Here is a 13,610-nt window from a genome sequence, read left to right on the forward strand (position 1 = left end):
CTGTCAGCCAAACTGTGGGGCTCCTGGTCACATCCCAACTAGATTCTTGAGTTTGCTCACTTCAATACTCTCGAAATACAGAAACAGGTCTCTGGCACCTGTTCTGCTTAAGTCCTGGGGGGGGGGCTGGGCAGGAAGGGGGCTGGTCTCACTCACCAGGGTAGCTCGCTGCTTGGAAAATAGCATTACGGACTGTGACTTACAACAGGATCAATCAAGCTGATGTTGTTAAGCCAACGCTGCAGAAAGCTCCGCACTAACCAAAGGAAGGAAAGCAGGGAAGGAAGCGGCCATTTTAGCTGAGCCTGATGTTAAACCTAAAGTGGACTTGCAGAACATTTTGCACATGGACACACACGTGAGAGTGTGGTTTTTTGTGTTGGGTCTGCTCCGACAGCTTGTGCATTAAATAACATGGTGGGGCTTGAGCCTAAATTCGAAGCAGGAAACCTTGGAAGCAGATGTGTAAGGAAAGAAGAACGGCTGGGAGGTTCCTCTACAGATACGTTGGGCTCGTGCTGCACACAAGTGATTGATGTTCATGCAAATTGCTCGGAGTGACAGTTTGCAAGGGATTTGTTTTTACCTCTGTTTGGAGGAGGAAGAAGGAGCTGGGGCACCCCCTGCACCTGGTGGCGGTGTGGCAGGGAGCAGCCTGACGCTGTGTGCTGCAAAACTAACAGGGGAGTGCTGCCCAATCACTTCCTGCTTCTCTGACCCATGGAGTGCCGGGGCATGGTGGAAGCATGAGCAGGTCATTGCTCCAGAGAGCACTGTTGTGTTTTTTTTGTCTGCAACGCAAATACCAATGTCAGTTCCCTTAAGGAAATCCTTTAGCCAGCCTTTGTACCCAGATAGTCACAGAGCACAGGGACTGCTGTTCCCAGGCCTCAGCACTGCCGGGCTACAATGGCAGCAATGGTTGGAGGAAGGCCACTGTGCCTCCACTTTGTGATGTGGGCTATCACAAGGAGGAAGGGAAATGCGGGATGTGAGAGCAGTGCTGCAGGGAGAGAAGGCTCTCAGCTCCTCTCCAGGCTTGTCTCAGATACAACCCAAGGGCTTGACCGTGCCAGAAAAATACACCTTGCTAATTGATCAATGCTTAATTTTAATGTAACAGCCACTGTAAGCGAGGATGGCCACGAGCGACGTGGTTGCTGACCCAAGGTGACCCAGACATAGTGGTTTTCACCTCCTGAAGCACTTTGTGTGGCCTCAATTAACATGTCCCAACACAGCCTAACGCTGAAACGCACACACCTCCCACGGGGCATTCATTCTATACGCCTCACCTTTGGCCCCACCTGCCTTTGGCTCCCAGGCACGCCCCACCTCCACACAGACCTATTTCACTCCCGGGGCCGCTAACACTGCAAATAAGTCATTCTGCCCATCTACGAACTGCAAACCCACCCGCACGGCTCCCAGCCGACACGGCCCGGCACCAGCCCCACGCGCACCGCCCGGCCGCGCGCACCGCGCGCCCCCGCCCCGCGGGAGCGCGCCCTGCCGGCCCCTCCCCTCCGTCACGTGCGTTAGCGACAGCCGCCGGCGGCGCCGATTGGGCGCGGGGCGGGGCCGGCCGTCAGCTGTGCGCGCCGCTATAACAACAAAGGGCGGCGCGGGGCGCGGAGTTGGCGCGGCTGCGGCGCTGGGAGCGGCAGCGCTGTGCGGGACAGAGGTGAGTGCGGGGCCGGACGGTCCCGGCCCGCTTCTCAGTCCGCTCCTCAGCCCCGAGCGCCTCCCGCGTGCCCGGACCCGTCGCACCCGGAAGGGCGGTCGGGGAGACCGGGTGTCCGCGCCGCCGCTTTGTCCCCGCCGGGTGGGCGGCTGCGTCCCGGAGGAGCCCCGCGGGGTCCCGTGCGCTGCGCTCCCCCCCGCCGGTGGGGCCGGTGGGGTCGGGCAGCGCCGCCCGCCGCGCAGCGCCCGTATCCCGGCCGGGAGCGCCTGGGAGCCGCCTGGCGGCAGCGGGAGCAGCCGGCCCAGCTGCGGCGGCAGAGGAGCGGTGCTGCCGGCCCGGAGCTGCTCTGTGCTCCGGCTCTTTCTTCTCTTTCCCTCACGTTCGGTTCTTTCCTCCAGCGCGTCCCTCAGTCCCGGCGGTTGCGCTGCGCGCTGGGCGGGGCGCCGCTCGTTGAGCCGCCCTCATCCAACCGCGTCCTCAGCTTCGGTCACGGCGGCCCCGCTGCGTGCGTAGGGCAGCGTGCTCGGAAAGCTGGACGGAGGAAAAGGATCTAGGCGTGTTAGCTGACGGCCGGCCGGGCGGGAGCCTGCGGTGTGCCCAGGAAGGCCAGCGGCATCCCGGCTTGTGTCGGAAACTGTATGGCCGGCAGGAGCGAGGAGATGATCGTCCTTCTGTGCTCAGCTCTGGCGAGGCCGCGGCTCGAGTGCCGTGTTCAGCTTTGGGCCCCTCGGTGCAAAATAGCCATCGGGGTGCTGAAGTGTGTCCAGGGCAGCAGAGCTGTGAGGGGACTGGAGCACGAGTCTTATGGAGAGTGGCTGAAGGAGTTGGGCTTGTTCAGCCTGGAGAAGAGGAGGCTCAGGGGAGACCTCATTGCTCTCTACCGCTGCCGGAAGGGAGGTTGTAGTAGTGGGGGGCTGACCTCTTCTCTCGGGTAACAGCAACAGGACCAGAGGGAATGGCGTTATGCTGCACTGGGAGTGTTGAGGTTGGGTGTTAGGGAGGATCTCTAGTGAGGCACTGGCACAGGTGGCCTCATATCAGCATGAGAACTTGGCATGTTCAAAAGCTCTTTGCTAAAAAACCGGCTGAAGTCAGCGCAGCTTCAGGTGTTACCTTGAATCTTCCTTGGAGTGGAGAAAACAGCACGGTGAGGTTGAAGCCAGTGTGCCCCATTAGCGTGCTCTGAGAGCTGTGGGTGAGGGGGCGTGCAGGCCTTGATCAAGGATGCAGCTTGTAAGGAGTGCTGTTGGCTGGTGTTGTCTCCTGCGGTGTCTGTCCCATTCTGAATGGGGACACTTGTGTCTCTGCCATGCATATCATTTTCCTTAGTTAATTATTTAAGCAGGTATTTAACTAAGAATTCCAGCAAGCTGAAGTAATTCAAATATCGTTCTGGTGAGGTGAGCTTATAGTTCAGTCCCTGAATGTTTCTCACATGTAGCTGTTACTTATTCAGCTGGCTTCAGCTCCTTGGGTTGTACAAGGATATTCAAAGGCTGTCTGCATGCTACTGTGGGGACAACTGGATGCTCAGCTCTCAGCAGCAATGGGATGCTCTCATCCCAACCTCTGCATGCAGGGCTCAGGCTCGCTGGCTGTCATTACACCTAGATGTAGGGAAGTATGCTAAGAAGTAAACATTACTATAATTAAGCCATGTTATCACTGCTCGTTCCTTGGAGTCAGTGAGGGCAGGGTGCTGAGGAGGGGTTTGGTGGGCCTGTGTTCTGTGTAGATGGGGGGCAGCAGTAGGGCAAAGCTTCTTAAGGGAGGAGGACCTAGGAGGAAGGTTTCAGAGGGACCTGGGCCTCTTCTGTGTACACTGGGATGCCAGTAGGGCTGCTGCTTTCTGGGAAAGACTTTTGCTGGTCCCTCACCCTGCACCAGTGAGAGGGCTTTAGTTTGCTGCCCTCGGGATGCTCTCTGCTGTGTTACTAAGACCCATGTCACTGTTGTTTTGCAGGTTTAACACAAACTGTTGACCAGCCATGACTCTGCGTGTCCTGTACCGAAGCTAATAAAGCATCTGTGCACTTTAATCTCAAGTCTATGCCACCCTGCTAGAACAGCGTGAGCTGTGCCTTGAACCTTGGATATCAAGATCTACCAGCCAAAGTCTCATTCCTGCCTTAGTAATGTTCCAGAGGTTAAATAACATGTTCATGGGAGAGATTGATGGCTTGTCCAGCCAAGAGCCAGAGTTCAGTGAGAAAGAAGATGACGAGTGGATTCTAGTTGACTTCATAGGTAAGGTGCCTGTCAGACGTGAGCTCTAGCCTGTACTGGTTGTGTTTCCATGTGAAGAAACCATACAGTCAGCAGGAACTTGGTGGAGGCAGAGAGGATGGGAGTGCAGGGTGTCTTCTGAACACGTGCAGCAAAACATATTATGTAAACTGGTGAGAAAAACGACGTCAGGTTTATGAGCCTGCCGTGAGCTTCAGCAGAACCACTTGTACAGATCAAATGTGTTTGACTTATTACACAGTTGTATCGCTCTGCTGATAACGGCTGCTTTACGTGTCTAACCTGCGTTGTCAGGGAACTCCCTTTTCTCCTCCCCTTGGCTCATAAAAACTTGTGTACATACTGATAGGGGTTTGTTTCTGTTTTTGTTTCATATCCTGTTTCTGGCGATGACCTTGCTGTGTTTGTCCTGCCATTGCTGATGTCGGTGGCTTCCCCTGACCACCTGCAGCAGACACTTGCACTAACTGCACCACGGAGCAAGATGACATCGCTGAAACATCGCCTGCGGGCGGCTCACCCGTCTTCACCTGCCTGCCGTCTCCCTTGGAGCACTTGCCTGAGGCTGGAGAGTCGTGCTTCATCCAGTTTGAGTCGTGTCCCATGGAGGAGAGCTGGTTCATCACTCCTCCGCCGTGTTTCACTGCAGGTGGGCTGACTGCCATCAAAGTGGAAACCAGCCCCATGGAGAACCTCCTCATTGAGCATCCCAGCATGTCTGTTTATGCTGTCCACAATGCCTGCCACAGCCTCAGTGACACTGGATGTGGAGATGAGGAATTCTGCAGCCCGGGCAGTCCCAGGTACCTTTGCTTTTTGCCAAGCAAGTGCTGCTAAATATATCTGGTTTCTACTTGATCAGTATAGACACTTAATACTGAATTTTCCAGCTTATTTCAGAGCAAGTGAATAACATGAATACTACACAGGTTGGGTAGGGTGATCAGGGCTGCCTGCCGAGAAAGATGTTACAAGAGATGACTGCGCTAGGAGAAAATTAGCTGTGCTGTTCTGACACTGAGAGGTGTATTTATGGAGCCCAGTATTTCCTTCATAGAGCACACTTAAGGTCCGTTGAAACTGGTGGCAGTTAGTTGCACAGCTGATTGCAGATGCTGGAAGCATCTCTTTGCCCAGTGTAACTAAAAGAGGGGAGACTTAGAAAACTAATGTCCAGTCTATGATAAGGATAGTGAAGCACTGGAACTGGTTGCCCAGAGAGGTGGTGGATGCCCCACCTTTGGGGACATTCAGGGTCAGGCAACCACATCAAGCTGGAGATGTCTCTGTTCAGTGGAGGTGAGTTGGGCTACATGGCCTTTATAGGTCCTTCCAACTCCAATGAGATTCTATAGCAGTGTGTATTTTATCATAACCATTAGTCAGTACCTTCCTGTCGCCTTGAGCTGAGAAATGTTACTCCAATAATCCTAACAGGGAAGTCTGTTTCTTTTTGCCTCTTTCAACCTAGTAATAGGTTGGGATAGAAGATTAAAATCTTGTACGTGCAGTTTGTGGAACAGACCCAAACTGAAATACTTAACAAAACTTACATCCCACAAGGTGAGAGTCTGCACTGCAAATTTATACTGAGGTGACAAGTTGTGCTGTTCTAGCCTTGAGTTCTAACAGTCTTGCCATGTAAGATTACTCTAGATGTGTGTTCTTGGTGCTCTGCTTCCTTGCTGTGAAGTGCCCAGTATGTGCATCTAGACCATATACCATGTGTATATGCATGCAGATATATTTTTGTTGCTGTCACTCCACATTTGCCTACGTTCCATTAATTGGAATTAATGGGATGTTTTGGGTATCCTGGTTGATGGCAGTGACTTAAATCATAGAGAGCTTTGTATGGGAGAACAGCACAAGTGCAGAGAAGCTGCTGTAGGTAGATGCCCATTGACTTTGGGTCAGGTCCTTGTTGTGTTTAAACTATTCATTTTGAAGAAGTGAATGACTGAGATGCTGCACATTGCTGTGTTTTGAGCGTAGTGCTGATGCCAGATACCAGTACACATACAGAATATGGGATTCCTTGTGATTATCTGGGAGGGCAGTTTATGGTGTCAAGCTCTGAGGGCCTGAATGAACTTAAAGGGGAAGCTGTGTGCACACAGAACCTTTTAAAACTTGGGTTAGAAGGGCAACCATAGGCTCTTAGGCATGGCCTATAAAGATAAGACCAGCTTTAATAAGGCATCTCCAGTGGATAGAAACACCTCAAGTCAGATACTGGCTTCACTGGTGGCTTCTTTGCAAGAGGTGATGGTATTAATTTGGGAGAAGAATCTTGTGTTATGTGATGCAGTGGAGTTAAGCAACTTGGATGTGTTGAAGATCTCAGCTTTAGTTTCCCAACCGGCATATGATTAAGTTTCCATGTGCTGTCTTCTCGTTTGTTACCTTATCAAGGGATCTTGGTTGCTGTATAAAACCAGGCTATTTGGGGTGGCAGAACTGGGGGTTGATTTCAAGTGTAAAGCTGAGGTAAATAGCAAACTGGGAAAATCAATTGTGCTGAAAGCACAGTAAGCTTTGAAAGCTGTCTTTTAAGTCCCCAGTGGTTTAATGGTTGGCCATTTAATGTTGTAGGGCCAAGAAAAGCTGCTTAAGGCACACTGGCACAGTAAGTACTGCTGTTTTGGGTTAGTGCTTCTTGTTTGATCAGCCTGCTAGCAACACTGCTTCCTCTAGAGCCTCATATGCCAAAACAATACTCATTTTTAGGACTAACCTTTGTGCCGAATAATGTGAACTGATCAAGCCTAACTACATCTGCTTTAACAAGCCAAAATGCTAAGTGCAGAAAAATTACTTTAAAATATTAATTGGTGTGGGGTCTGAATCCTATAGCATCTCTTGTGAGCTCTGGCTGCGTTGTGACTGTAGTAGCGGTGCTTTCTAGCAATAAAGGTGCTGGGCACACAGTGTCTGCAGCAGCAGGCTGCCTTTACATATAGCTCATCTAAAAAGATGTCTTTGACTGTGTGCTTAGAGGCTCATCAACCCAGTTGTCCCGGTGCCTAGCGCTCACTGGGGCCTGGCTACCAAGGCAGCCACTGAGATACCAAAATACTGGATTTTTGCTTAGGAAGTCTTCATTTGTTCCTTCTAAATTCCTGTCATAAACTTTCCTTGCGTTCATTAAGTCAGTTGTATTTTTTCCCATCGTAAGTCCCAACACTTGGGATTAGCAGTTAATGCACTTCTTTAGCTAATGACATGAAGCAAAAGTGTGTTTAAGAGTTTACATTCCAGTAACACACTGTGGTATGGCTTCCTAACCTCTTAAGGCTTTCTCTGTGTCTGGAGTTCCAGCCCCAGCACTGTTGAACACATGAAGGGGCCACCAGATATGGAAAATAGTAGCCCCATGTTTGCAGGCACTCTCATGTAAATTGAGCTGGTACAATCTGCTGAGCAGGTTTGTGTTCTTATTCACTTGCTTCATTTTTGAAGTGCTAGATTTAGGATAAATCCAATGAATGAAGAAAATGAGCATGTCATATATTGCTATCCTGTAGGGTTCAGTGCAGTTTCTTCAGGTTAACTAGAAGCTTATAAAGCGAGCGGGTTAAGTGCATTTTGATATGTAGAAGAGAAAAGGAGAGAGGAGGGGCGAAGTCCCATTCTGACAGAGCATATCCATCCTTCTGTATGGAGTGGAGGCAGGGAGAGGAGCTCAGCTCTGTGCCAGTCACCTCCTAGAGTTGCTCACTGGTAGCTGGGGAAGTGAGAAGGCAAGTAGTGCTGGTGCCTCTGGTCTCACACCAGAGCGTGTCACACCAGCTGTGTCTCTCTGACTCGGAGCTTGCTTTTTTCACTTTGAAAACCAAGTTATTTTTAATATCTACTCTTGAAGTGTCAGGAAACACCAGTGATTGTTCTGTGAAGCAGGGAAGTCCTCTCTCAGTCCATCGGGCCCTGCTTGCGTAGGCTGCTGCTTTGTTTCTCAGTAGTGCATGATGCAAAGGTTTGCCAAAACTGCTGACTCTCCACTCATGAAATCAAGAGGACTGTTTGGAGAATGAGCCTTTTGAGTTGTTCCCAGCGTGTGTCGCAACTTGTCTGTCTTTCCCACTCCTGTGCATGGACGTTGAATTTACTCGTATGGCTCACAGTGCAGATGTACACTTCCATTAGTGTGCTGCTGTTTCCAGTTGAAACGACCGGTGTTCAAAGTGATTTTCTTAAACCAAACTCCATCTAGAGGATAAATTTAAGTCTTCTAAAGCTGGATTGGTGACGCACGTTGTCTTGTATCTCTGATCTGTGCTGTATCGTGGGGTTAGGGAAGTGGAGTGGGAAAATAAGGGCATGGTGGCATAACACACCAGAAGCCCAAAAGCTGTTGTGCTGCCTTGATGGCAAAAGCAAGTTGGCAGTGCTGCTTACTGATGTGATTTTCTTAAACTGGCTTGGCCTAACTTCAGCCCAGATCTTTACCCAGTACAATCATTGCGCCCCTTCTTGAGATGCTGGATGTTGTTCATGTTCTTGTGCCCTCCACAGCTCGCGTCTTTCAGACCTAACTCAGAATCAATCTGAATGTGCTTGTTTTGTGTTTAGACTGGAGGCCCGAAATGAAACAGGACAGCGCGTCCATTGCTTCGTCGCAGCTCTTCCTACTCGTTCAAGCTTTCTGGAAAAAAACAAGAGCTTTCGTCCTACCCACTGGATGAAAGAACACAGTGAAAGACACTATCTCAACAGGAATGGTCTCCGTCGCCAAAACCTCACCAGGGATTGCCACTCTCGGCACATCAAGCACAACGGACTGTTTGTTCACCAGCCTTGCCAGCGTCAGTTCAATTACTGATGGCTCTGGTGGTTTTAATCTATGATCTAAATTGTTTCTTAGGTTGCTCATGTCTTCTTGCGTAGGTAAGCGTGGTCAGCCTGCAGCTGATCATTGATCCCTCAGACACAATCACAACTAGTGCTGCATTTGTTTGAAGTGACACATCTCCAAGAATCTTGCTGCAAGCCTCAATTACGTTAAATATCAGTGTCTTAGAAGCCTGTCAGTACAGTAGCTCATGTGCTGACCTATCTACTAACTAGATAGGTTCATAGGTAGTCTCTTGAAGCTTAACTGAGGTAGAAAATCAGTTGCGTCTTTGCATTAATCAAAGTGGAGTTTGAAAATCTGAAGTTAGCCATATGCTTTAATGACAAGTACTTGACAGCTTGTGTATCAGTCTGCATTGGGCTTATATGATTAAGTTCTAACAAGGAAATACTGTAGCTGCCAGTGAATATTACATAGCTATGCTGAACTGTTACGAGGACGACTAATCTGAATTGGCTAGTACCTACCTGTGTTTGCATGGAGTCTGTGTAGTTGTGTTAGGTACTTAATATGAGTATCAGAAAAGGGTTAAACGTCCCTTTGGCATTCCTGCAGTATCTATGGCACTGGTGTTACAGATGAAGTACCTCACAGTGGAGTGAAAGGAAGAGTGGACCTATGGGTTAAATACAGATGCATAACCCAGAGAGCCGATCTGTTCTACCTGGTACAGTTTGAGTTCTCTTCCCTTTCTAACTCTTTTTATTGCTGAAGATCAATTTTTCTTAAATCCTAACCTATTCCATTTGTTCTGTAGTCTAGTTACCAAAAAAAATGGTGGATCAACTGTTGCTCAGAGATAGCTGGAAGGAAGGCTTTTATCAGAAGTTCTTCCAACTCTGTCTTACCTGTCCTCCCACTCAATCAAGTCTGAGATAAATTGTGACTGGAAATGAAGGGCAGTGCGTGGCAAGGAGAAGAGCATTCGGAAACTGTCTTACAAAACTGAATGCAGGCAATGGTATGTAACATTTGAGGCACCTCAGCAATAATGCTGTGTTTTGGTTTTTGGGTTATTTTTCCTAAGTCAACAGGGGGCAGGAAGACTGGATTTCAATTCCATGGGCCACCAGGGAAGAAAAGCCATTCAAAACTAACAGATACTTAAGTGTACGCTCTTAAGAACACTCTGCAACATATGTTGGAAGTAGGTGGGCACTTAAAGGCAAAAAATAGCTTACTAATAGGTTGTGCATTGCAGCCTCATGGCACGCTGAACACAGATAGGCAATCTGGGAGGTGGGTTAAATCTCTTCGAAGGGGAGAGAGAGCAGAAATTCTCACATGATAGGGGGGGAATAAGTAATTTTACCTCCTTTCTGTCTGTGCCCAAATGTTGTTTTTGTCTCCCTGTGCTGGGTGCTTAGGGCATTACATGTTAGTGTTGCATTCAGTCATGTCTTCCAGTAGTCCTTAGGCAGAAGGACTTATACAGGGAGCATTGGAGATGGGTGATGTCAGTGTGAATCGTTCCAGACCTGCGTTGTTTGTGTTCAAAATCCATCCAAATGCTTCAGATTTTCTCCGAAGCCCAACAATTGGGATTAGTGTTGATGTAGTTAGAGCATCATGTAGTGCATGGTGTAGTTACTGCTCGTAGAGCAGCTGGAATTGCTGGGGAACATATCTAGCGTGCAGAAAACAGCAATTACTTCAGTCTTCGTTTCTCTCCTCAGTTCTGCTGCTTCCTTGGGATTAATTAGGGTTGTTGTGGAGGGATGCTGGCAAGTACATGCACATGTAAGAGCAAGTGGTGCTTTCCTGGATACACTGGTCTTTGAAACACATGGACTTCGTGTGAACTGGGAAAGAGAACGAAACTGGTCACATTGTGAGCCTCAAAAATAGCAGTGAGGGTGTTAACAGCTCTTTAAAGCCTTACATACCCGTGTGCATACAAGACTTCTGTGGTCCAAATACTTTGGCTTATCTCTAAGTAGCTGTAGTTTCTCCAGCCTTGCATCTGTACGTATCTGCATCTGGCATAAACTTCTACTTGCCTCAGATGATCTACCTTTACCACTCCAACTCTGTCCAGCTTAAACTTCCTTCTCCTCACTGCCAACTTTCTAGCTCAGGAAAATTCTGTGCTTTCCTGTATTATGTTTTTTTTTCTTGATATATCAAGTAACTACTTTCCTTCAGCTTTAATTTTCTTAAAGTTAAATGAAGGAAGATGATGTCTCCACCTCCCTGTGTTGGAAGGAGTGAGTAATCCTTTTAGTCTCAACAGGGAGATGGAGTTGAGAGTATAAAGGCTCCCAGGCGTTAGAATGAGAGCCTTGGTCTGTTCTTCTTAGCAGGCGAGTAAATGCAACTTTAGACTGCTCCTAGAGTTGGGAGAAACTGATCTCTTTTTTTATACTACATTACTAGATAACTTTCTGGTGATGAACGCCTATATCTTTCAGGATATAAACTGTTTTGTTGCACAAAGCTGTGCTTCTCAACCTGTAATATCGGGAACCGTATCGTTGTGTGAGATAGTCCTGCATCAATGGCTTTTTTTGTTCGTTTGTTTTAAGTATTTATATTGGTTTAGCCCCATTTTATGCCTGGAGCTGTTGGGCGATTAGATTTGTTTCTTTGGTTTCTTGTTTTTAATAGTGAGCTGTGTGGCTTTTTATATGGATTTTGAGTTGTATTCAGGTGTGTGTTTTTTCTTGTCCAAGCGGAGGCCTTGCGCTGTCTCATACTGGTTGATACTCATGAATTTTCATATAATATTGGTCAACAGACAGACTCGCGTTTTAAACTGTGCCTTCTAGGTGTAACTTTACACAGCAAACTTGAAGATACAAAAGGGACATTTCAGATGGGATTAATACTGTCTATCAGTCTATGCATATACGGCAGCTTCTTTCCAGAGCCACTTTGAATTTGTAGCAGTCTTTTTGATATGGAAGAACGTCTCGCTCTTATTTTTACCGGTCTAACACAAGCCGTAAGCTGACAAAATACAGCACCTTGCCAAAAAGTAGCATTGCTTCACCGGTGTGTATTTACTGAAGTGGTCTTCTGTATTTTGTTTCCACGGTGTGTTACGCGCTGTGGGGAGACGTGAGCTCTCAATAAATGGCCTATTGAAAAGTGTCAGCCTGCTGTGTGTCTGTTCAGTTTGAAATGGATGGGTGTCGCGTTGGGGTGCGGTAGGTGCGAGTACAGTATGTACCAAAATCCTCGCTGTTGTCCGAAGGTTTCTCTGGGGATTGTTTTGCGTTACTTGATCGAGTGATAATATGTGGTCTCGGGGATGCCTTGTGTCTCTGCCATCTGCTGTGCCTCCTGAGGAGCGTGCCAGAGTGCAATAGGTGAATAGGATAGAAAGTCCAGGTGATCTGTGCCCACATTTGTACTTGGAAGGCTGTGGTTACCACTCAAGAGTTAGAAGTAGGGGTAGGTAACGTGAAGCATGTGAAGACCCTGTGCAAATGTATTACAAAAGCCAAGCCCCCTGCAGCTGAGTCCAACAAAGACTCTGTCGTGGCTGGAACCATAACACTCTGGAAGGCAATAAGGGGCTTCTACAGATACACCACCTGCATAAGGATTAGGGAGAATGCAGAGCTGCTTCTAAATGGGGCAGGAGAGGCTGTGTGAAGGCAGCACAGAGAAGGCTGAGTGCCATGTGTTCTTTGCTATAGTATCTAGTGGTAAAAAATGGTCTTTGGGAATCACGGGCTTGTGGGGTTAGTGGGGAAAATCTAGAGCAAAGAGAGCACTGACCCTTGGTGGAGAGGGACTGAGTAAAAGAATGCTTCAAGAAATGGAAGGTAAATCTGTGGGATGCATCTTTAACTGATAACAATAATCGAGTGTCTAATGGCGCTGTGAGGACACTCAAAGCTTTCAGTGGTTATGGCAGTGGTTCCTGAGGAGGGGAAGAAATGAAGTATCATGGCTGCCTTCAAGAAAGTACGAAACAAAGCCCTGTGAAATCATAGGGCAGTTGGAATGGTTGAGCTCAGGACACCGTGTGCAGTGACACCAAGCCTAGCTAAAGGCCGTCACCTACTGCTGTACCCAAAGTCAGTGACCTGTGCAAATAAGGGTATTGGTGGATACCGAGTTGACTGTGAGCCAGCAGTGCACCCTCGTGGTCTCAAAAGCGAAGAGCCTCCCAGGCTGCAGTGGGAAGGAAGAGCAGAGCCATCAGGTTGGCAGAGATCTGAGTGCTGTGCCCAGTGCTGAGGGCCCCAGCATTTAGAGAGGTGGATGTGCCAGAGGGGCCTGCTGGAAATGGCTCACTTAGATGTTGTAAACTACAGACCTGTTTACTCTTTTGTAGCGTTACACTTGGGAAAGGAAAAAGCAGAAGTGAAGAAAACGATGATGAAGTGGATTCATCTGAAGGCAGGTGGGGTGTTTCTTCACATGTGTTCACTCTCTTGTCTCTCCCACCTGCAAAATAGCCGCGCACAGCACCGCGCTGCTGCCCAGCCTTCCTGCACAGCGTCATTTCAAGGAAGAAAAGCAGCTTTCGGGCTAGTTTTCTCACGTATAAGGAGAGGCCCTTCTCTCGTTTAGATGAACTTCCCGCTGCTTCAGCCCTGTGTGGCGGCGGGAGGGCGAGGCGGTGCCCCGCCGGGCGGCTCCGACCCCTCAGCGCCGCCGAGTTCTTGGCCCCGCCGGCTGCGGGTGAGGATGGTCCCGCCGGAGAGCCGTGCTGCCGGCGGAGCGCAGCTGACAGGCGGAGGCCGCCCCGCTGACAGAGCCGTCCGGCCCCGCCTTCGGGCGGCGGGAGCGGCGCGAGGAGCGTGTTTACATTCCGCCGCCGCTGCACGTTGTCGCCGCGAGGCGGGCCGCCATTGGCGGGCGGAAGGC

The 13,610-nt window shown here is 49.1% G+C and overlaps 1 protein-coding gene across 4 annotated transcripts; it reads left to right on the forward strand.

Moving 5' to 3' along the window:
* Positions 1 to 1,608: 1,608 nt before the first annotated feature.
* On the forward strand, positions 1,609 to 11,879 carry TP53INP1 (tumor protein p53 inducible nuclear protein 1). 4 transcript variants are annotated; one of them, XM_072330377.1, is made up of 5 exons: positions 1,622 to 1,684; positions 3,648 to 3,931; positions 4,383 to 4,734; positions 6,527 to 6,560; positions 8,504 to 11,879. In XM_072330377.1, exons 2-5 carry the CDS (start codon positions 3,820 to 3,822, stop codon positions 8,519 to 8,521), a joined length of 516 nt encoding a protein of 171 aa, XP_072186478.1. In that variant the 5' UTR covers positions 1,622 to 1,684; positions 3,648 to 3,819; the 3' UTR covers positions 8,522 to 11,879. The 4 variants fall into 4 exon arrangements, with proteins under 4 accessions (XP_072186476.1, XP_072186478.1, XP_072186479.1 ...); XM_072330375.1 differs by lacking the exon at positions 6,527 to 6,560 and having other exon boundaries at positions 1,609 to 1,684; XM_072330378.1 differs by lacking the exon at positions 1,622 to 1,684 and having other exon boundaries at positions 3,684 to 3,931; positions 4,386 to 4,734; positions 8,504 to 8,664.
* Positions 11,880 to 13,610: the final 1,731 nt, after the last annotated feature.

The sequence above is a fragment of the Excalfactoria chinensis genome, chromosome 2 (genome assembly GCF_039878825.1).
Source record: "Excalfactoria chinensis isolate bCotChi1 chromosome 2, bCotChi1.hap2, whole genome shotgun sequence".
Lineage (NCBI taxonomy): Eukaryota > Metazoa > Chordata > Aves > Galliformes > Phasianidae > Excalfactoria > Excalfactoria chinensis.

What these genes read in the sequence shown, in the direction of transcription:
- TP53INP1 (XM_072330375.1), top strand. Translation starts at nt 3,820, where the DNA reads ATGTTCCAGAGGTTAAATAACATGTTCATGGGAGAGATTGATGGCTTG. An exon ending in GATTCTAGTTGACTTCATAG is followed by an intron (nt 3,932 to 4,382) that starts GTAAGGTGCCTG and finishes GACCACCTGCAG; the next exon opens with CAGACACTTGCACTAACTGC. An exon ending in TGCAGCCCGGGCAGTCCCAG is followed by an intron (nt 4,735 to 8,503) that starts GTACCTTTGCTT and finishes TTTTGTGTTTAG; the next exon opens with ACTGGAGGCCCGAAATGAAA.